The sequence below is a fragment of the Engystomops pustulosus genome, chromosome 1 (assembly GCF_040894005.1).
Source record: "Engystomops pustulosus chromosome 1, aEngPut4.maternal, whole genome shotgun sequence".
Lineage (NCBI taxonomy): Eukaryota > Metazoa > Chordata > Amphibia > Anura > Leptodactylidae > Engystomops > Engystomops pustulosus.
In genome coordinates this window covers 44160711-44185288 of record NC_092411.1, presented here as the reverse complement: position 1 = coordinate 44185288, position 24578 = coordinate 44160711, and the positions used below count along the sequence as shown (strand labels likewise).

The following is a 24578-nucleotide window of genomic DNA, read 5'->3' as shown; positions in this document are numbered from 1 at the left end:
TGTCCCCCCCTCCTCACACAGCCCGCACCTCCATGTCCCCCCCTCCTCACACAGCCCGCACCTCCATGTCCCCCCTCCTCACACAGCCCGCACCTCCATGTCCCCCTCCTCACACAGCCCGCGCCTCCATGTCCCCCTCCTCACACAGCCCGCGCCTCCATGTCCCCCTCCTCACACAGCCTGCACCTACATGTCCCCCTCCTCACACAGCCCGCACCCCATGTCCCCCTCCTCACACAGCCCGCACCTCCATGTCCCCCTCCTCACACAGCCCGCACCTCCATGTCCCCCTCCTCACACAGCCCGCACCTCCATGTCCCCCTCCTCACACAGCCCGCACCTCCATGTCCCCCTCCTCACACAGCCCGCGCCTCCATGTCCCCCTCCTCACACAGCCTGCACCTACATGTCCCCCTCCTCACACAGCCCGCACCCCATGTCCCCCTCCTCACACAGCCCGCACCTCCATGTCCCCCTCCTCACACAGCCCGCACCCCATGTCCTCCTCCTCACACAGCCTGCACCTCCATGTCCCCCTCCTCACACAACCTGCACCTCCATGTCCCCCTCCTCACACAACCTGCACCTCCATGTCCCCCTCCTCACACAGCCCGCGCCTCCATGTCCCCCTCCTCACACAGCCCGCGCCTCCATGTCCCCCTCCTCACACAGCCCGCGCCTCCATGTCCCCCTCCTCACACAGCCCGCGCCTCCATGTCCCCCTCCTCACACAGCCCGCGCCTCCATGTCCCCCTCCTCACACAGCCCGCGCCTCCATGTCCCCCTCCTCACACAGCCCGCGCCTCCATGTCCCCCTCCTCACACAGCCCGCGCCTCCATGTCCCCCTCCTCACACAGCCCGCGCCTCCATGTCCTCCTCCTCACACAGCCCGCACCTCCATGTCCTCCTCCTCACACAGCCCGCGCCTCCATGTCCCCCTCCTCACACAGCCCGCGCCTCCATGTCCCCCTCCTCACACAGCCCGCGCCTCCATGTTCCCCTCCTCACACAGCCCGCGCCTCCATGTCCCCCTCCTCACACAGCCCGCACCTCCATGTCCCCCTCCTCACACAGCCCGCACCTCCATGTCCCCCCCTCCTCACACTCCTGCTCTTTCCTTTATCAAACTCCCCTGGGTCAGGACGCAGCTACCAAATACCAAAGCAGAGCCGCCTGTACACACAAGACTTTACCACGCCCAGTCTGGTCACATGGTTATGACGTCACATAGGTCCCACCAGGAAGTATCTTCGCTGAGTTTTGAGCTGCCCTCAGCATTGCCTGCATGTAATTATCACTAATATTTACTGCTAATGGATGCGGGACTGTGCTCGGAATGTCCTGCAGCTTCTTACATATTCCATTCATTGTATTTAGTACTAGAACCATCAGAGCCGGTCACAGCCCCACACACACGGTGGAGGCGAGTGCGCCGCCATGTTGCTGTGTGATGGGGTCCTAGCATGACCTCCAGCTCCAGGAGTGCTGCGGTGCCGGTGACTGGAGAGAACGGTGTGTACAGGGGACAGGTGCGAGAGGCTGGCTGTGAGGAGGAGGCATGGGGAGTGCAGGGATATATTATACCAGTCCTACCAGTGCAGTGATACACTATATACTCTCCTACCAGTGCAGGGATACACTGTATACTCTCCTACCAGTGCAGGGATACACTATATACACTCCTACCAGTGCAGGGATATACTATATACTCTCCTACCAGTGCAGGGATACACTATATACACTCCTACCAGTGCAGGGATACACTATATACACTCCTACCAGTGCAGGGATATACTATATACTCTCCTACCAGTGCAGGGATACACTATATACACTCCTACCAGTGCAGGGATACACTATATACACTCCTACCAGTGCAGGGATACACTATATACTCTCCTACCAGTGCAGGGATACACTATATACACTCCTACCAGTGCAGGGATACACTGTATACTCTCCTACCAGTGCAGGGATACACTATATACACTCCTACCAGTGCAGGGATATACTATATACTCTCCTACCAGTGCAGGGATACACTATATACACTTCTACCAGTGCAGGGATACACTATATACACTCCTACCAGTGCAGGGATACACTATATACACTCCTACCAGTGCAGGGATACACTATATACTCTCCTACCAGTGCAGGGATACACTATATACTCTCCTACCAGTGCAGGGATACACTATATACACTCCTACCAGTGCAGGGATACACTATATACACTCCTACCGGTGCAGGGATACACTATATACACTCCTACCGGTGCAGGGATACAGTATATACTCTCCTACCGGTGCAGGGATACAGTATATACTCTCCTACCGGTGCAGGGATACAGTATATACTCTCCTACCGGTGCAGGGATACGCTATATACTCTCCTACCGGTGCAGGGATACGCTATATACTCTCCTGCCGGTGCAGGGATACGCTATATACTCTCCTGCCGGTGCAGGGATACGCTATATACTCTCCTGCCGGTGCAGGGATACGCTATTTACACTCTCCTGCCGGTGCAGGGATACGCTATATACACTCTCCTGCCGGTGCAGGGATATACTCTCCTACTGGTGCAGGGATATACTATATATTCTCTCCACTGCAGGCATGTGCTGTATACACTGCTACCAATCCTGGAATATACTAAATATTGTACTATCAGTGCTGGCGTATACTGTATACACTGCTGACAAGGTATGAAATGTCCTTTGTAGAATTCCCTCTTTTGTGAAAAATCAGCCTCTTGTGTATATAAAATCTCTGTTAAAATAAGTAGAGAAAAGTCATATGTTGTCTGAGATGAGTCAAGTTTAGAGGCTGCAGGAAAGTGTCACTTCAGACACCTCCCATATTTAGATTTTAGACCAATTTTAGGGCAAATTCTGACAAACGTATGTTGGGCACAGGTCTGGCGTGCTGGAGCGGAGGAGGGGTGACGCCTCACCTCTCCATAGAGATGAATGGCCGTGCCGTGCACACGCAGAAAGATGGGCCATGTTCTATGTCTTCCCCGTGTACTGAGTAGTATGGTGCCACACGTGTGCGGCACTGTATTGCTGCACGCACCTATCGCTATCTATGGGGGACGCCTTTAGACTGTCAAAAGACCGACATTAATACAACTTCCCCAGTTTGCTTACCTCATCATGACTGGGTGTCATAGACCTTCATGGGCACCTGTTCTGGTCCCAAATTGTGGGGCCAGCTCACGAGCCCCCATAAGGACATATACATAAGGTCTTATACTCCCAGTGGAGATCACAGAAGCCTAGTGGGATAAGATAGATGATAGTCTGAAGGAACACTCCCCCTGCTGCCTTTAAACTTGACTCATCTCAGGCAAAATATGACTTGACTTTACAGGAGATTTTTTCATATCCTAACTGAGGGTCCTAGTAATGGGGTTAAGTTTCATGGGGTAATATCTGGTGAGAGTGTCCCTTCAAGTGACTATGGACAGAAGCTTTTCAGGAATAACCTAGGAGGGGCTGCGTTGTAGCTCTCCATTATTAGGATCCGGGTGGTCTTCGAATGTGATGGCATCAATTTGTTATGGAGTGTGCAGGGGGGTAGTGGGTTTAGTCTTTTTTCATTTCTGTAGTGTTTCTTGTCCTATGATACTATGGGCCACATTCATCAGTACTAGTGCGGTCTGTACTATGTACCTATGGAGTGTGCAGGGGGCGGAAGATTCATCATAACTGGCGTCTGGTCTCCATGAATGTGGCCCCCCCTGCACTTTTTTTGTGCACTTTCTTCATGCTTCAGTATTGTCTTGTTGGACGCAGTACAGCCGCGACACAAAACTGGCGCAGACACTTCATAAATCCACATACAAGCAGTTTGCACGTTTTTTTATGCAAAGTTGAACAGTAAAGTGGCGCAAACACTTTGATAAATGTGGTCCGAAGCCTGTTCTGTGTCCATCTATACAGGAGAGCACCTTGCACTGAGGACTGGGCCCTCCTCCCATTGTTTCCTTGCACACACCTTGTATTGTTTCCCAGCAGGGGGTGTGCTCAGTATCAGGTAGCCTCCTGCCTTCACCATCCCAGACTTTCCTGCCTCAGATGCCCTTCAGGGACTCACCTCTGTGCTGATAGTCCTGTAACCGTCCATGTGACTAACCGTTCACCTTCTCTCCCTTCTAGTGCCTATATATGATATCCGTACAACGTTTGTCGTTTTCTAGAACCTTGAAGAACAAGTATACAGTAGAAAGATGGTAACTATCCCTCTCTTCATGAATGCCTGGAATGTGTACACAGCTTTATTGTGGGACTTTCTATATGTCTGTCTGTGTGACGTGTATACAGTGCAGTTATTTGGTAAAACCCCGTTCCTGAGCCTTATTTCTTTGTTAATGATTGTTTGACTTGTGTTGGATTTTTTAATGTTATACATTTATAGTTGGAAAACTTTTATTTATTTGGAGAATTATCTAATGTATATGGAAGTTGCCGATGCTATCAGTCTCTTAGTGTCAGGGTGTATATGTTTTTCACCTTTCCCTATAGTTTGGTATTGAACTAGATTTCTGTGATGAAAGCAAAGAAAATGTCACAATGCGACATAATTCCTTTATTTTATATAGCGCCAGCATATACCGCAGCGCTACACACAGCTTGCCACATAGATTTAAGATGGCATCCCTAGGCCCCTTAGGCTGGGTAACCCCGAGGACCGCCAAAAATTCAGTGGCGAATAACCCAAGGAGATTTACCGTTGATAAGATGGCATTGGACAGAAAACCATTAGCTTGTCACTGATGAATCTTTTAGCCTCGGATTTCAATTTTTGCTTGGTTATATTTGCTACGGCGACTTTCAGAAGAACATGTTTCGGAAATTCTGCTTGGTATCTGATGTGTGTATTACCACTGTGCCCTGTATGGACCCTCTTTGCTTGCTGATTTCTGATTTACATTATTTTGGTTACGGGGGATATTGTATCACAAAATGTGGTGGTGGTAGAGGAAATCTCTGTCTATTATACGGCTTGTGCGCGTAGATCTCCGGATACTTCAGCCTTTCGATATGGTGGTACGTATGAGCTGTGTTCTCCTGATTAGAAATAATGGGAGTCAAGCATTCTCACCTCCACACTATTCATCTCTATGGGGCAGCGAAACGCTACTTGTCTCAAAACCGGGTGACATGGTACAAACCCCCCCCCCCACACACCTCTCTGATTATTGGTAACTACATGAATAAGATGCTTTTTGCCTCTCATGTGGTCAGTAATTTCGGTACAACCCCTTTAACTTGTGACATACACCCTGTGTTATCCGAATTCCAGTTCAGCAGCTTATCTGCTTACTTTGTATCTATCTATCCCTGATGCTTAGTTATATACCATATTGCCCTGGTTGCGCTTATGTTCTTAGTAGTTAGAGCCTTTGCTAGAATGGATGAAAGGCCCATTTCTTTCTCTGTGCCATGTGCCTTAGTGGGGTAGGGATGCCCCTACAAATTGGGTGGTAACTTTAGGGTTGTCTTAAGGTCAGTCAGATATATGTTCTAGTGTATGGTGGTCATATGCAATAGCTGAATGTTATGTTGCCATCAATTTCACTTTAACATGGGACAACCAAACAAGGATTTGGCCAATGTTCATCGGGGTTACATGGTCATGTTAGCCTATGGACAATTTAATAATACTGATCATGATCATCAGATTTCTTCTAAAACCTGCTATAAAACCTGCTATGTGGGATCCATGTCCTGCAGTTCTACTGTGTATGGGCACTTGTCATCTTTCACTTAAAGGAAATCTACCATCATAATCCGTCATGATAAATCAGGGACACTTGCTCTGATAGACAACAGGCACCGTGACTGTGGGAATCTTCTTATATTTGTTATTCTTCCTTCTAAAATCTTACTTAGTTTGTTTTAGTTATTAAAATATATTATTATTAGTTATTAAAGTTATGTTAATGAGCCAGTAGGGCTCTGGGCGGTAGTAGGTCCTAGACCCCCTAGATGCAGCCTCTGCTCCCTCAGCACTCCCCCCCCCCCTACCTCAGCCTGTAGTAATCTTACTGCAGCACAGGATGTCTCACTACACAGTGGGATGGGGAAGTGCTCCTGCACATTGTAACAGTCTATGAAACTATAACATGGAGGGACTCTGTTGGAGCTTTTTGGCTCATAAGCAACATTTTAAAAGTTGATTTTAGAAGGTAGGAGGCCATGGATAACAATTATAGAAATATTACCACAGTCACAGCGTCTGCGTCTATGAGTAAGTGTCCCTGGTTTATTATGGAAGATTTAAAAAAAAAAAGCCCAGGGTATAGTTTACCCTTAATTTTGCTTCTCACACTGATAACATCTGTTTGTGATAAAAGAAGTGACACAACAGGTTATTTGTGATGTGACGCCCTGTAGATGCATGTGGACAAAGTGACCACATTTACATAGAATGTGTCTCTCCCTGATGATCCTGGGGGTCTGGGTGGTCTCTATTGTACTGTAAATAGCTGTGATATCTCTACAGATCAAACAGTTGTGGCACTGGGAAATACCACCCATATGTTATAAGGTGTTGTAGGACAATGAGGTTTGTTCCAGTGTAAAACTCTAGTAAAATGAGGGGTTTTCCTATTTGCCGCCATTATTGTTAGCATATCAAAGATGATGTAGCGTAAAGCAGTTCCCCTGACCTTGTACTTGCCACCTTCCTCCTTGCTGATAGACTTGTCCTCCCTTGTGTTGATACAAGTAATCGTGTCCTTCATCAGTCCCTGTTTGCACTCGCTCATTATTGTACAGGACACACTTCTCGGATAATGTTTCTTTGTTGCTTCAGTATACAAAAATATCTGTGAAGTGTGAGCTCTTCGCTCTCAGCTTTGTGCAATGGTGATGTTACCACGTGTATCATGCCATTGAGGGGCACTCTGAATCGCCCTTTGTGATAACTTACATATACAGGTGTTCTTCAGAAGTTCGAGCCTGAAGAGGAAGTGCGGTCCTGTCACACCCCCCGGCGGCCACTTTATCTCCAAAATAACAAAAAAGATCTGACGTGTTGAAACCCAACATTTTTTTGGAGGAGCGTTAATAGATACCCATATATATCAGATGGTTTGTTATACATGTAAGGTGCCATCATCCCTATCCAATCTGGCCTTACGTCCCTACAATAACCACACACAGGAACTCTATTTTCCCAATATTTCATGGTTCTAGGCCCAAAGCTTACTTTTTTTTTTTTTACAAATTCTATGTCTATATTATTGCCACAGTTGGAACCCCTTTTAGTGTTGGTTCTTTCCTTTTTTTATATGCACATTTGTGCAGCCCCTGCTGAGGGCCTAGTTAGCAGAATTTGGATGTATGGTATACCTTAACCCCTTTTTCGGTTTTGTGTCTATATTTTCCACTCCCCTTTAAAAAAAAAAAAAAAAAAAACTTTTGAGCTTGTTTTCTGCATACCAAATTGTACTTTCGAGTGATGGTATATAATATTCCATGCCCTGTACTGGGAAGTAGGAAAAATTCCAAATGTGGTAAAACAGAAAACAAAACATTAGTACTATCTTCTTATGGACACTGTCTTTACAACTAAATAATGAAAATCTTTACAGTACAGGCAGTCCCCGGGTTACATACAAGATAGGGTCTGGAGGTTTGTTCTTAAGTTGAATTTGTATGTAAGTCGAAACTGTATATTTTATAATGGAAGTTCTAGACAATTTTTTTTCTTTTGCCCCAGTGACAATTGGAGTTTCAAAATTTTTGGTGTAATTGGACCAAGAATTATCAATAAAGCTTCATTACAGACACCTTACAGCTGATCATTGCAGTCTGGGACTATAGTAAAGCATCCAGAGAGCTTCACCAGAGGTCACAGTTGGCAGAGGGGTCTGTCTGTAACTATGGGTTGTCTGTAAGTTGGGTGTCCTTAAGTAGGGGACCGCCTGTACTACAAAAAAAGTTTATATTTTATCATGTTTGAACTGTAATAACCTTGTATCATTTTTTTGCCAACAAGCTGATATTTTCATTGCTACAATTTTCGGGACTGTATGACAATTTGATCTCTTTTCAAATTGTATCTTTTGAACAAAGCGGCGATTCAGACATTTAGATGCTATTTTTTGTTTTTACGGGGTTAATTGCCAGGAATAATCATTTCTATATATTGATGGAACAGGCATTTTAATTACATTTTTTTAACCAGTTATAGGGAATTGAACTTTTAGAGTTTTTTCTTTATTTTCAGACCCTCTGGGTACCTGAACCCTAGGGGGTCTGATTATTTAAACCATATGCTGCAATACTACTGCGGTATTGCGGTATATGGCTGTTTTTCAGGCGATCTGTAATGGTCTGTTACTGACATAGATCTGTCAGAATGACAGGCCCTGGAGTCTTGCAGATACGGAAGATTGTCATGGCAATGGTTTGTCACCCATAAAGGACAATCCGGGGGGTGACAATCCCATCCAAGATAGAGCTGTGCTTTGCTGGTGGCATCTCCTCAGCTCAAGAGATAATGTCTCTTGCCGTTCACCTAAACAAAAATGAAACAGATCAGCAGCAGACACAATTTTTGTATTTTATTATTATAATATTAATAATTATTTATATTTTTTTTTTATCAAGAACATGCAGAAATTCTTAATTCTTCATTATTACTTATTTCTGTATTGTGCTTTGTAGTTAAGATCTGAGTCTTTTATTCCTACATGTATTTGCTACCTACTAAGGTGGCGCAAACCTGTAAAACTTTCTGCAAGTAGTGTAAGAATTTGGTGGTCTTATATGGAAAATATCACGTTGTGGGTTGTACAGGATACACAGAGGTTCTTTCACTTTCTTGTTGAATTCAAATCCTTGTATAAACAAGGTTTAAAACCATAGATATCCTAAAATAATCCGGCCTCCTGTGTCTTCTAAGGATCCATTCACTCTGTCCACTCCTACAAATTCTCTCAGAGAAGATGTTGAATTAGCCCCTAGACCTTAGGGCCAGACAGAAACCAAAATTGTGGTATCCACCAGGCTGGGTATACACATAAACTCACCGGCCACTTTATTAGGTACACTATGCTAGTAACGGGTTGGACCCCCTTTTGCCTTCAGAACTGCCTCAATTCTTCGTGGCATAGATACAACAAGGTGCTGGAAGCTCCTCAGAGATTTTGGTCCATATTGACATGATGGCATCACACAGTTGCCGCAGATTTGTCGGCTGCACATCCATGATGCGAATCTCCCGTTCCACCACATACCAAAGATGCTCTATTGGATTGAGATCTGGTGACTGTGGAGGCCATTTGAGTACAGTGAACTCATTGTCATGTTCAAGAAACCAGTCTGAGATGATTCCAGCTTTATGACATGGCACATTATCCTGCTGAAAGTAGCCATCAGATGTTGGGTACATTGTGGTCATAAAGGGAAGGACATGGTCAGCAACAATACTCAGGTAGGCTGTGGCGTTGCAACGATACTCAATTGGTACCAAGGGGCCCAAAGAGGGCCAAGAAAATATTCCCCACGCCATGACACCACCACCACCAGCCTGAACCGTTGATACAAGGCAGGATGGATCCATGCTTTCATGTTGTTGACTCCAAATTCTGACCCTACCATCCGAATGTCGCAGCAGAAATCGAGACTCATCAGATCAGGCAACGTTTTCTACTTCTACTGTCTAATTTCTATGAGCTTGTGCACATTGTAGCTTCAGTTTCCTGTTCTTAGCTGAAAGGAGTGGCACCCGGTGTGGTCTTCTGCTGCTGTAGCCCATCTGCCTCAAAGTTCGATGTACTGTGCGTTCAGAGATGCTCTTCTGCCTACCTTGGTTGTAACGGGTGGCGATTTGAGTCACTGTTGCCTTTCTATCAGCTCGAACCAGTCTGCCCATTCTCCTCTGACCTCTGGCATCAACAAGGCATTTCCGCCCACAGAACTGCCGCTCACTGGATGTTTTTTCTTTTCCGGGCCATTCTCTGTAAACCCTAGAGATGGTTGTGCGTGAAAATCCCAGTAGATCAGCAGTTTCTGAAATACTCAGACCAGCCCTTCTAGCACCAACAACCATGCCACGTTCAAAGGCACTCAAATCACCTTTCTTCCCCATACTGATGCTCGGTTTGAACTGCAGGAGATTGTCTTGACCGTGTCTACATGCCTAAATGCACTGAGTTGCCGCCATGTGATTGGCTGATTAGAAATTAAGTGTTAACGAGCAGTTGGACAGGTGTACCTAATAAAGTGGCCGGTGAGTGTATATTTGTTATGTGAAAAGTATTTCAGTACATGGTCAGGCACTAAAACTTACACAAGATGAAGGCAAATACAGAACATACAGCAGGATTTGCCAATGGTCTCATGGATGAATGCGCCCTCTCAATTTGCTTCATGAGTAATCACAGTAATTATTTGTGGAACAACTTTGTAATTTCGATGATAATGGTAATTCACTGTGTTATAGAAATATGTGCCTGTGCCTTTCTTTTTCCTCTGCCTTTCTCCGTTATTTAAGCAGTTTGTGTAAATCAACTTTCTGTCCTGTATCCACTGACAGCTGAGAGATAAAGGAACCTGATAAAGCGTCCAATTACTTCACTCTTTACAGACAGTCTCTTTAATCCTCAGTGGGATTAAAGGAAATCTACTGCTTGGAATGCAGCTTTTTAAACCAAACATACCTTTAGGTAGGTACAGACATACAGAGACAGGATGTTAAGCCATACAATCCATTATGCACCCTCTCCAGATGACACCTCCCTCCCAATCCCCTTCCGATAACTGTTGTCGTCACTGGGTTCTCGGGAACTCTTCGGCTGTGCACCATGCATCGCAGCTGGCTGCTCTGCATTGGTGAATGGGAGGTGTAATGCACTGAAGTATCTGATGGAGGACTGCACAATTGGGATAATAGCAGAGCGCCAAGTGCCTTGTTGTGACGTGTCTGCACATTATCAGCATAAATGTAAAAGCAGGGTTTCTCTGAATTTGCTGGATTTGAATTATGGCTAAACAAGATAACATTCTGCCTCAGCACATATGTACCTACCTAAAGGTATGTGTGGTTAACTGCATTCCAATTGGTAGACTTCATTTAATTATTAGAGAGATATTTTCTAGTTATGGACAGGGTTAATCATTAGTCTTGTTACCTATATGTTATCCTCTCTCAAGTCTTTCAGATATACTGCTCACTACAGGTGAAAGAAGAAGACAAATGCACAGAAAATCTGCTTTAAGTAATGAAATATATCACAAAGTTTATTATCACCTGCTCTTTTAATTTTTGAAATAGTTTTCAAAGATTTGGTTGTGCTCTAAGAAGAGCTGATGTAAACAATGTAATTTTTATATTCATTTGGGCTATTTTCAACATTTTATTTACTATAATTGAATATAAATAGTTTTTTTTTGGGGGGGGGGGAAGGGTTAGAAGGGGGACATTGGGGGAAAAAAAAGTACTTGCCTCCCTCCAGCTCCCCCTTCCTGTCTTGTTGGCGCGTGTGTGTATGTTACTTATTCCCTGGCTGTATAGCATAGCCCTGATATAAGCCTGTGATGTCATCTCATACTGTGTCCACTTGTCTCCCTAGGGTGTGATAGGCGTGCAGCTGGTTGTCACAATGGTGATGGCCAGTGTCCTACAAAAGATCATACCTCACTACTCTTTGGCTCGATGGCTCCTTTGCAATGGCAGGTAATGTAAAACTGAGGCTTGCGGTCATTTCTTTAAAGACGTGTATAGGTTCACGGTGAGGGTATACATTGCCAAATCTTATGGCATACACAATGTCTCCATTGTTCCACATGCCCTCCACATACCTTAATAATGTGTCTTTTTAGCTCACATTGGCATAGCATAGGGTGCCATATACAGTGACTATACTGTGTAGTGTACGTCATTTTCCTGCCAGATTTCACATGCCCAGGCCAGATTTTCATTACCTAGAAAAAGTTTCTATTGCCTGTAGTAAGCAGAGATCCTGACAAGTTTATTCATCTTTCTTTTGCCTCCTATCACCTCTTAATTTTACCGTGCAGCTTATACTGGTTCCAGCATCCTACAGAAGACGAGTTACGCACATTGGCAGGAAAGCAACAACTAAAAGGAAAAAGCAAGAAAGATAGGTAATGTGTTATCTGTGTATTGCACAACAAATCGCTGCAAATCTAAAGGTCCTTTGTTCTATTAGATGGAGTTAGTGGGGGGTATTTATCATGTACCAGTAGTTATACTCCTCCCCAGACACATGTTCAGCCTGATATACTAACAGCCCCCGTGTTTTGGTATAGCACACGTCCTGAGAAACTCTATGCTAGCTCCGCCCTCTTGTAGAATTCTTCTATAGCCTGTGCTATGATTCAGACACGAGCTATAATAGATGTGGTGCCCACACCCTCCCTACCCACTTGGCGTGTAAGTGCTGGGGGAGACTGACAGACAAGCCATGATACGTATCTACAGTATATGACAGCCTTATGCACCTTGAAGTATTTTGCTTTGCCCTGATGACGCATAAGAAACCTATGTGTCAGTGTATTGAACGGATGTAACAATGTATTCCCATTAACCGGCCCGGTGACGCATGAGATGCATGAGGACTGTGTGTGCTTGGCATGGCTGACCCCGGACAGGGAACAATGATATGACTCTGATTCCAAAAGTAACATAAACAGTCCTTATAGAATTGGAAAAGACTACAGTAAAATACAGCATCCAGGGTGATAGACAGTATAGACCACATGATCATTTTACTTTCTGTTTCTCATATGTCAATTGTAAACTTTATTTTGTTTGTTTCCTACTGCAGAAAATATAATGGCCATATCGAGAACAAACCTCTTACCATTCCCAAAGATATTGACCTCCATTTGGAAACAAAGACTGTTACAGAAGTGGACACTTTAGGTGAGGTTTTCTTTACTCACTCTGGCTATCTAACCATTATATGTATGTATGTTGGTGCGCCCCCAAAGTATAATTCCTCCCTCTTTTGGGCCCCTACTTATATTTCTACTTATAATGCCCCCTCTCCTGCACCCATCCTCCCTCCATATATTTTGGATTGCTGCTTCCTTCATACTAGCGATCTATAGAGATCCCAGAAATCAGCCATTTTGAAGGCAGTCTTCCAGCTCCCAAATGGCACAGCAAAGAGAAGCAGATTTTAGCTTGACACTTTTTGAAGTTTCCCAGAATAACTCTTTCTCCAGAGTAAATTTTTTATTTATGCAGATGAGCTTCTCTGTGCTCCCGTAGTCTGCTGATGCACCCTTTGCTAAAGGTAGGCGGCAGGGTGGCTCTGGACAGAAAGAGAAAATTAAAAATGAGCGATCTGCAGGCACTAGTTCAGATATATGTTATCCATATACAATGCTGTTATACTACAGTCATGGCCAAAAGTTTTGAGAATGATACAAATGTTAATTTTTTACAAAGTCTACTGCATCAGGTTTTATAATGGAAATTTGCATATACTCCAGAATGTTATAAAGAGTGATCAGCTTAACAGCAATTCGTTGCAAAGTCAATATTTGCCTAGAAAATGAACTTTTTCCCCCAAAACACATTTCAACTTCATTGCAGGCGCCTTAAAAGGAGCAGCTAACATGGTTTCAGTGATTGCTCCAGTAACACAGGTGTGGGTGTTGATGAGGACAGGGACGGGGATCAATCTGTCATGAATAAGTAAGAATCACACCACTGGACAAAGGAGGCTGGTGCTTGGCATCATTGCATCTCTTCTGTTAACCATGGTTATCGCTAAAGAAACACGTGCAGTCATCATTGCACTGCACAAAACTGGCCTAACAGGGAAGAGTATCGCAGCTAACAATCTATCGCATCATCAAGGAATTCAACGAGAGAGGTTCCATTGTTGCCAAAAAGGCTCCAGGGCACCCAAGAAGGACCAGCAAGCACCAGGACCGTCTCTTAAAAGTGTTTTTCATCTTCGGGATCGGGCTACCAGCAGTGCAGAGCTTGCTCAGGAATGGCAGCAGCCAGGTGTGAGTGCATCTGCACGCACTGTGACACTGCAGAGACTCTTGAAGCAAGGCCTGGTGTCAAGGAGGGCAGCAAAGAAGCTTTTGTTACTCATATTATGACTGCACTTGTATTTCTGTATGTGATAAAAACATCTGACAAACACACATAAAAACCAGAGGGCAACAGATGATGTGAAAATATAATATTTGTGACATTCTCAAAACTTATGGCCATGACTGTACGCGGGAGATGGCATATGTGCCATTGCGTGATTGTGTGTATTATACTAACTAAGGCTTTCTTCTCTCTCAGCACTCCATTATTTCCCAGAATATCAGTGGCTGGTGGACTTCACTGTTGCAGCTACTATCGTCTATCTGATAACGGAGGCTTACGGCAGCCTAGTGGATTCATCGCAGGAGATGAATATCAGTATAGTGTGGTGCATGCTGGTTCTGGCCTTCGCCGTGTATCCTTTATTAGCCAATAATTGTGATAACATTAGTTTATAGGTTAATATTTATTATAGTAAAGAGTGCAATACTTGTGCGTATCCCATGTTATTATACCCCGGGGCATCATGTTGTATTGGTGTCAGTAGCAGATACACCCCTCCACACTGCAATGGGGGCAGCTTATATCTTCAGTATTAAATCTCTTTCCTTGACTGCTCGTGTCCAGCAAGGTGCTCTTCTCTCTGACAACCCATTACTTTAAAGTTGAAGACGGCGGGGAGAGATCTGTCTGTGTCACCTTCGGGTTCTTTTTCTTCGTCAAAGCCATGGCCATTCTTATCGTGACGGAAAACTACTTGGAGTTCGGACTAGAGTCTGGTGAGATATTCCTGTGGAACTGTAAATGTTTCCGGAATATATATTCTATATTTACAAATGTCAACAATATTCTGTGATGCAGCAGAAGTCATCTACTACAAGTGAAGTATCAAGTAGATGAAAACCTTCCAGATCACGTTCCTTTTATTGCCCATTATCATCCAATCAAATTGATATGTAATGTAGTTGTAAAACATCACAATGTCACATGGGCGGACAGCTCAAGCTCATTCTTTATATCACTTTAAAGTTGATACAATCACACTGGACCATTAAAGGGACAGTGTTATTCTGGTTGATGATCTATAGAATTACCACCAGTATCTTAAAGGGGTTATCCGGGTTTTAAAAAATTTTTATGGCTGGGCTGGGGAGGGCTAGTTAAACATAATAAACATGTACTTACCTCCTCCGGCGCCGCTGATGTCCCGCCCCGCGGTCACTTCGATCCGTGCCCCTGTAAACAAACAGGGGCACGGAAGCCGCGCACAGGGAGCTTCCGGTCCGCGATGTGGACGGCTCCTCCCATCCGTCCCTATCTCTCAGCGTTGTAAGCGCTGGGAGATGGTGCGCATGGGAGCTTCCGGCCGGCCCTGTACGCCCTTGTACTGAAACCGGTGCACGGAGAAGACGGGCTGCGGCGCGGGACATCGGCAGCACCGGAGGAGGTAAGTACATGTTTATTATGTTTAAATAGCCCTCCCCAGCCCGGCCATAAAATAATTTTTAAACCCGGATAACCCCTTTAACTTCTGCTGACAGGTTCCCTTTCAGCTTTTTCACACCATTAAACAGTTAGCAGCAGGGTAGGGTATGTCCTTTCTATAGTTCCCTCTTTTATAGTTCCCTCTCGTTTACCAATATAAAAAAAAATCGCTTCCAATGTTATATGCAAATAAGCCAAAAAGAGTCACTTTTTGCTGAGATGAGTCACTTTTTAGATACTGGAGGCAAAGAGTAGCTTCTGACACCTCTGTCTGTGGCTGTACCTTGAATCATTTTCTGGGGTCATTGAGAATATTTGGCTTCATTTATCAAAACTCTGTCTGTGAGCAAAACCTTGCTAGTTGCTTATTGTAACCAATTAGAGCTTAGTTTTAATTTTATAAACTGAATTCTGATTAGTTGCCATGATCAATTAGATAAATTTGCCCCATTGTCTATTAAAACGGGTCATAATTGTGTTTTTATGAGCCACAGTGGCAAGTACACGTAAAAGCTCCAATTCCCGCCCAAGATTTGTTTATGGCTTTTATCAGGCAAAACTACTATGATGTATGTCAGGATCCTTACAATATCAGCCTAGGTTACAGCTTTGTGGACTTTGAGTAGGGGGTGAGTAAGAGATTGGGTTTATAAAGGTTTTTTCATGATGTTTTCTTCTGATGTATGGAAATGTCACCAAGTTAGGAATGAGTGCAGTGTAAACAATGCTTTTTTAAATCTGATTTTTAACATTTTATATTTTAGGGTTCTCAAATTTCTCCGAAAGTGCTGTGAAATTTCTTCAGAAACAAGGCTTGGAGTCTCAGTAAGTACTTCCAGGGTTGAAGTGACTTTTTTGCAACTTTTTTGGTGCATGTACGGAACGAAGCATGTGGTACCTAAAAAGTCACAAAACTAATAAAACATCTGTCTTGGAAAGATACATTTAGTAACAATGCAAAAGACCCAACCAGCTAACTTCATAGGATCTTGGCATAGTCACAAAAAAATGCACCTAAAAAGTCCTTAAAAAAACTTGCAAAAAGAAGCATGTCCCCCAATGTCAGATATTGACTTGTCCAGCACTCTCATTCACTGCCTATGGGATAGCTGATTGGTCCTCTGCAATTTCAGACACTCCATTAGTATTGAATTCACCTATTGCTCCATCAATTAGATGGACCCTGGATTTTGTGATCGGTGGAGGTCCAACTGCTGGTAGAGGATTTCAGAGGGAAAAAATATAAATAAATTTTCCTTGCTGTGGCTCCCTATTCTTATTTTGTATACAGCAGATTGAGGTGATATATGAAATGTATCCGTTTTCTCTGTACTATACAGACCAACGTATGTATATATTTTTTTATGATTCTTCTCTTTTCACAGAGGTCCTGTATCCAAGCTTACTTTTAAGTTTTTCCTGGCGGTACTGTGTTCTCTCATTGGAGCTTTCCTTACATTCCCGGGCCTACGTTTGGCGCAGATGCACCTCGATGCCCTCAATCAAACAAGGGAAACCATGACACAGTAAGAAACACCTGGTTGCCTTAATCTATCAGAATCTGCATGTGCCTGTGATGGAGTGTTGGATCTTTGTTCAGTTGTACTCTCCATGATGTTGATATTTCATATGTACCCGTCCCATAGGCCACATTAGGACGTCCGTTTGTTACCCGGCTGCACAGCCAGGAGGTGGGGTGAACCCTTCCCCCTCCATACAAACGAGTGATCGGGTGCCATAGACCTCAATGAGCATGTTATCTGGCCAAAAATTATACAGCCAGATCACGGGCCCCCAATAGAGTCGTGTGAATAAGCCCACAGACTGTATTGTTGGGCACAAACAAATGCTGATCCATATAAAAGTCCATGGGACCCCCATTCTCATTAATGGTGAGACAATCAAGCTTGGAAATCCCTTTCCCTTTGTTTGTCATTAATCTTATACGTTTTTTACAGCTAGAACATTCATCTTAAAATATTATTACTATAATTCATACCATTTGCTTCCTTTCATTGCAGGTTTTTGCTTCACATTAATTTTTTATCACCTCTTTTGATGATGCTGCTGTGGGTGAAACCCATAACCAAGGATTACATTATGAATCCACCCCTGGGAAAGGATAGTGTACCCCTGTAAGTGTAATCTGAGTGCATCGCATACGTCCTAATACAGATGAATACCTTAACACTTGTATTGGGGGTGGGGACTGAAACCATTAAGTGTTGTGCCACAGGATATATAATACGTTTCTGATACTGTGGGAGGCTGACGTTGGTAGCTCCTAGAAATCACAGGAGTAGGGGTCTGCCCATGTTAGACATTTGTGACTACTGCTCCAATTAACTTCCATGGAGTTGCTGAATTGGCAGCCCCAAAGAAGTGACTATAGTGGTGAGTATCACACCACTGCTTCATTCACATGAAGTACTTCCAGACCCTTGTTCCTATTGGTGTAACAGTGGTCTACCCCCTCCTCCTCCCAGTAAGAGTAAGTTACATGTGTAGACAAATAACATTTATACATTTGATAATTAAACATTAAAATCCAAATATCAGAAGAACCCAACACCTTATTGCTCGTATCCCCTTTAAGCCAAAAGAGAAAGAGTTTGGAAACATAAATATACATTTGGCCTTATAATATATGCCAAATAGAGACAAGGGAGATTCAAGGGTTAACAATAAATAATACAGTAAAGGGTTGAATAAAGACCTAAAATACTTTACTTTTATACTTTGATATTTGATGTTCAAGTAGGCAAAATAAAAATTTCCCCTTCTCCTGTCCTTTATAGCTGGACCCACAGGCCAAGCTCAGGACTTGTCACTTTTTCTATGTATAATAATAATACGGGTGGTCCCCTACTTAAGAACACCCGACTTACAGACGACCGCTAGTTAAAGATAGACCCCTCTCCCCACTGTGACCTCTGGTGAAGCTCTCTGGAATCAGCTGTGAGGTGTCTGTAATGAAGGATTATTGATAATCCTTGGTCCCATTAGAACACAAAATTTTAAAACTCCAATGGTCACTGAGGCAAAAAAATGTTTTTCTCTGGATCTACAATTTCGACTTGCATACAAATTTAACTTAAGAACAAACCTATAGAACCCATCTTGTACGTAACCCGGAGAATGACTGTAATAATAATCTTTATTTATATAGCGCCATCAAATTCCGTAGTGCTTTACAAATCTCTGTATTAGTGAATACAACCAATAAGACCTTTATAGAATGTCCTAGGCCAGTGATGGCGAACGTTTTGGGGTCAGAGTGCCCAAGTTACAACCAAAACCCACTTGTATCCCGCAAAGTGCCAACATGACAATTAAAGCAGTAACTTATTGATTCCTGCTGTATCACAGGTTTTAAACGTATCAGTGTCCTGTGTTCACCAATACAATAGAAAGATGGAGAAATTTGGATTGTAGCTCCCCCCCCCCCCAGGGTCCCCTGAAGAGGAAGAATCAGGGGACCCAGAGCAGGAGCTCAAATGACTATCCATCTCTATTCACACCTTATGGCTCCTCCTGTAGTCCTGGCAGCCAAGGATGTTGCTTTAAATAGTGCTGAGCATGGCACGTCCTGGGCTGTACTGGATCACAGGGGAATGCCTTGAGTCGTATCTGGCAAATTTTGTGTTGGGGTGAGGGCTTGGGTGCCCACAGAAAGGGCTCTGGGTGCCACCTCTGGCACCCGTGCCATAGGTTCGCCACCACTGTCCTAGGCCAAGGTTCTTTAGAATTTTTTTTTTTTTTTGTCTTCTTCATTAATTTTGGACTTTTTCTCTGCTGGCAGAATGACGGAGGAGGCCTTTGATACACTTCGTCTGTGGATCATCATTTTCCTGTGTGGGTTGAGGTTAATAATGATGAGGTATCATCTGCAGGCTTACTTAAACTTGGCCCAGAAGTGTGTGGATCAGATGAAGAAAGAAGCCGGGAGGATAAGTACTATGGAGCTACAGAAAATGGTAAGCGTGTAGGTCTTCCCCTTTACTAGTTGGATTTTATTGTAATTTAATGGTAACTCTTAACTACAAGTGAAGACCGATGGATTGTATGTTGTTTCCCGCTGTTAGTATGGGTTTCTTTTTTTTGGTTTTTATCCGGGGTCCCTTACTACTTTAATAAATATCCTTTCAGGTGCAATGCTTTAGTTGGCAGGGGCGTATTTTCTATTGCTCATACGGCATTACTCTGATGGATTCTGTCTTGTTTTCAGGTGGCTCGAGTGTTTTATTACCTGTGTGTCATTGCACTCCAGTATGTGGCTCCTCTGGTGATGCTGCTGCACACGACCCTTCTCCTGAAGACACTAGGTAGGCTTAAAGTTAAATTCTTCTTCCACAATAAATGCACCAAGAAATGTGGTTTTGTCTGTGTTAAAACCTTTTATGGAGTATTCCAGGACTTATCTTTGATCACCTATCCTTATCCGTAGCAGACACTTGGCATCCCCGCCGATCTGCTGTGACATTACATCCGTCTGTTATGTGATCTGTCTGCAGTTTAGTTCATTTCAAGTGAGCACTAACAAGCACAGCCACTATTCAACATTTGTTACACTGTGAAGATCAGATGAATCATCGGGGTTCCTTAAGGATAGGGGATCAATTAATGTTCCTGGAATACCTGTTTCTACTTTAATGCGCTGTCCACAAAATTGATATTGTTAGAGTAATAAAAAGTTTTAAAGCTTTCACATATATGTATCTGTTCCTCAGATCTCTGCTTGCTGTCATTCAATAGAAAGCTTAATTTTCTACTTCCTGTGGATAAGGACTGGTCCATGGTCATGTGATGTCACATAAGTGCACGGCTCGTTACATCCCTGGTCATGTGATGTCTCACAACTACACTGCTCGTTATGTCGCTGGTCATGTGATGTTACACAGGTGCACAATTCGTTATATGGCTCGTCATATGATGTGACACAGGTGCACTGCTTGTTTTATCGGTGGCCATGTAATTTCACACAGGTGCATGACTCGTTATATTGCTGGTCATGTGATGTCAAACGGCTTGTCAGTTTCACAATGAGTAATCAGCTGTGTGATTAAACGAGTCGTGCTTCTTTGTGACATCACATGATCAGGGATCTTTTTTTTTTTTTTATCCATGGGAAGTAAGAGAGATCTAAAAAACCACGAGGAACTGATACAGAAAGTACATTTGAATATTGTATAACTCTTCATTACACAAACCATATTCAATATTGTCTGAAAGTGGACAACCCCTTTAACTTATTTTTAATCTTTACTTTTAGGTAACCATTCTTGGGGCGTTTATGAAGAAAACCCTGTACTAGACGCAACACAGGGAACAAGTCCCGCTTTCACTGAAGCTCCGTGTCCTGAAGAAAAAATGAAGGCAACAGTAACGCAAATTACCATGGCACTGGGGGGGTTGAAGAACATTTTTACTCCTCTCCTCTTCCGGGGACTGTTATCCTTCCTGACCTGGTGGATCGCCGCCTGCCTTTTCTCTACAAGCCTCTTTGGTTTGTTTTATCATCAGTATTTAATAGTGGCATGATCCAGTCCTTGATGGGTTTTTTTTTCTACTATAAGGACCAAGTATAAGACAAGAAGCTGCGCTGGTGAGGGCACATGGCCAGCGTCATGTCTTGTATCAATGTTTCCTCTGTATTCTCAGGGTGAATATTGTATCAGATCACTGTCGTGAGCTTAATCTTCATTACCTCAGAGGACGAAGACTACTTAACTGCTGATTCACTTACCTAGAAGTTAGTTTTTTTTGTTTTGTCAATTTTTTTTTTTTTGCATTTTATAACAAAAATTGGACTGATGTAAGATAACCTAGTCATCGTCGATTAGCTGGTATTACACTCACATTACTCTTAGTGTTTTTTTTTCCCCGACGAACACGGACGGAATCTCAACGGAGCGTACGAGAATTTCTCTCCTGCTTCTTTCTGTGGAGATCTGAGCTATACGAAGAAAGTTGAGGCTTGAAGATGACTAACTTATTTCTGCTGGCTCTGTCCATTTTTAGTGACACAAGTTCCAGCAGGACAGAATGTATTGCTACTGTATATTACAGTAAATCTATGTGAACAACTGTGTGGTATCCGGTGACTTTTCTATGACAGGCGCGTAAACAAAATCTTACCCTGTTGTATACAATCGTCCTTCAGTCATTGACCACGTAAACACTGAACAAGTGTAGGTGCTAGTACTGACAGACGTAGGGCTGTGTGTATCTGTATGGGTGAGGTGGGTGGTGGTTATGTCTACAAAATAGATGTATGATTTCTACTAAAGCTCAATCTTAATGTCACACGGAATAGAGAGATTGTTGTGTCCGATGTATATTGTTTGCTTTGTGTTTTTTAAGTGATTATATTTGTTTGCAGGAAGGGTGTATTCCAAGTGTTCTCCAACTTTATTTATTTGTGGATTCCTATTTAAGGGGTTTAAAGGGAACCTGTCAGTTGTATTGACCCAGCAAAACTGGCAACGCTGATAGTTTAGTGGCGTGAACAGCAGATTAGTTATACCTGCGAGAATAAAGACTACATTATGCTACAGTCCCAAATGCTGAATTGTACTAGTCTTTGTGCAGCCCTCAATTTACAGTCTCACCTCGGCCATAGCAGGTCAGGATTTTGTGACCATTGGTTTGAGCAGCCTCACAATGTGCTAGGTAACTTTTAAATCTGACCACTTACTTACACTGACAAGGAAATCTACCATCAAAATCGAGCATGGCAAACCAGAGACACTTACTGATAGAGCCACACACTGTGACTGTGGTAATCTTCTTATATTTGTTATCCATAGCCTCCTGCCTTCTAAAATCATCTTTTATAATTATTCTTATGATCCCGATGAAGTCCAGAGCCTCTCTGTGGTGTAGCTTCATGGGCTGTTACAATGAGCGGAGCTGGTTTCCTCTCCTCCTGCACTTCCTTCGGCTGCTAGATTACACAGGCAGTGGGTTGGGCGATACTGATGTTCTGCTCATTGTAATAGCCTGTGAATCTGCAGCATGGGTGGGGGTTCATTAGCTTATTTTAGAAGGAAGGAGGCCATGTATAACACATTTTTGAGGAATACTACAGCCATGATACCCGGATCTATGAGTAATAGTATGTTTTGGGGGTTTTTTTTGTTTTGTTTTTTACATACTCATGGTAACACTGGTCTCCTGGTCAGTACTTTGTTTGTAGGGTCAAAATCGCCAACAGATTCCCTTTGATGTCAACTGTTTACGCACAACTGTAAACCTATATAAATATATATTACAGATCAAATGTATTTATATGCAATCATTTAAAAGAAAGACATTTTAAATAATTTATAAATTCTAGATTTAAGTGTTTTCTTCCAGTTCTGCTTGCTATTTTCTTCCCAGCCCAGGGAATATAAATGGACAATCCTTAAAAATCCTTGTAAATTCCGCTAACGTCCTATAGAATGTCACAGTGTCTTCTGAAGTTTGTTGTCTGCTGAGATACTTGGAATCAGAATACCCTAAACACGTTATCATCGTCTTGGGCTGCCAAAGAAAAATTTTTAGGATTTGTCACTTGACCTTGTGACGACTGGTGTAAGGGACGTTCGGTGGAAAGGGCTTCCGAAGTGGAAATTTTTTTTTTGTTGTTGTTTTTTAATATGATTAAGTTAGATTCTGAATTTCACATGAGATACAATTTGAATAGTTTTTGTAAGAAGATGAAATAATAATCCTCATGGAAAATGCGTTCAAAATGTTTTTAGGCAAAAAATGGAGTGACTGTCATACTGAAGTAAACGTGTTGTGTGTTGCATGCATGTCGCTGACAAATGTTACAATTCTATGCATTACATGGATGATTTGAATGACACATATTTATAACAATTGGTTAAAGTTGGGTCGTACAATTTAATAATTCTTTTGTTTGGGGACCATTAAAGTTTGGGTCTGGTATTATATGGACGGAAGCAGCGTATTTGTGTTAAAGTGTGAAGTTAATGGAGCCCAAGTATGTTTAATCCTGACTGCTAAGTGGATATTCCACTGAAAGTAGCGTTCAGAGCAAACTATGTGAATAAACAGAATTTTCTGAATACTCATTCGCCACCCTGATCCCATTCTTGTTAAGACATTGTGGTCAAGTGCAATAATGAGTCTCCCTGCACACACATTTTTTTATCTGTTGATTCCAACTGATAGCAGGTAAGTCGGAGCAGAAATACAGATGAAACCAAAAGTTTACATACACTATATAAAAAGACAGATATGAATGTTTTTCTCACTATCTGACATGAAGTCAGAATAAACCTTTTCCGTATAGGTCAATTAGGATTACCAAAAATTTTTATAGTTACCAAATGCCAGAATGATGAGAGAGAGAGAATTATTTAAGATATTTTAATTACTTTCTACAAAATCAAATGTTAACATACATTAAGATTATAAGGATTTTATACAGTTTGGCCCATATGATGAAGTCATCGAAAGCTGCTCATCCGTTTATTGGCAACATCTGAGTAAGGCTGGGTTCACACTACGCGTTTCACCTAATATGGACAGTGACCTCACCGGATCCTCCCTACTGCCGCACAACATATGCGCTCAGCTGTAGGATGAAAAGACGCATCTACTATGCCTCCGTCTGCCACTATTTGTTAACATATATGCTAAGCTTATACAAAAAAAACGTGGTGTGAGCCCAACTTTAGAGACATACGTTTGGATGCATTTAAAGTACAGTTTTAAAGTGTAAAAACTTTTGGCTAACTCTGCACTAAACAAAAATAAGCAATTTACTCTAATTTACCCTAATTATCTGTAGGTGTTTGGTATTACTTCCACCCCACCCTTCTGTCATGCTTCCTGGTAACCATGGGAATCCGTATAGAACAGCTGTAGATGAGAGGAGAGTGGTGGAGCTTGTTTGGAGGGACACACTTCCATCTGAAGCCTGCAGGAGAATAGTAGTCTTCAATGTTGCTGGCAGCAAAAAACCCCACAAAAACAGGGCTCTGAGTCATGTCATAAGTATGTGACTCCCATGCTTCACGTCATCCAATTAC

At 42.9% G+C, this 24578-nt stretch overlaps 1 protein-coding gene across 4 annotated transcripts; it reads left to right on the top strand.

Moving 5' to 3' along the window:
- Window positions 1-1269: 1269 nt before the first annotated feature.
- On the top strand, window positions 1270-23593 carry TMEM161B (transmembrane protein 161B). 4 transcript variants are annotated; one of them, XM_072139437.1, is made up of 13 exons: window positions 1270-1288; window positions 4167-4240; window positions 11597-11700; window positions 12045-12131; window positions 12815-12912; window positions 14305-14461; window positions 14674-14825; window positions 16296-16356; window positions 16917-17057; window positions 17553-17666; window positions 19334-19508; window positions 19760-19856; window positions 20804-23593. In XM_072139437.1, exons 2-13 carry the CDS (start codon window positions 4238-4240, stop codon window positions 21070-21072), a joined length of 1458 nt encoding a protein of 485 aa, XP_071995538.1. In that variant the 5' UTR covers window positions 1270-1288; window positions 4167-4237; the 3' UTR covers window positions 21073-23593. The 4 variants fall into 4 exon arrangements, with proteins under 4 accessions (XP_071995538.1, XP_071995535.1, XP_071995536.1 ...); XM_072139434.1 differs by lacking the exon at window positions 1270-1288 and adding an exon at window positions 1326-1513; XM_072139435.1 differs by lacking the exon at window positions 1270-1288 and adding an exon at window positions 1326-1530.
- The last annotated feature ends 985 nt before the right edge of the window (window positions 23594-24578 follow it).

Coding starts and splice junctions, on each gene's coding strand:
- TMEM161B (XM_072139437.1), top strand. Junction 12,132..12,814: donor GGAAAAAGCAAGAAAGATAG/GTAATGTGTTAT, acceptor TTCCTACTGCAG/AAAATATAATGGCCATATCG. Junction 17,058..17,552: donor ACAAGGGAAACCATGACACA/GTAAGAAACACC, acceptor CTTTCATTGCAG/GTTTTTGCTTCACATTAATT.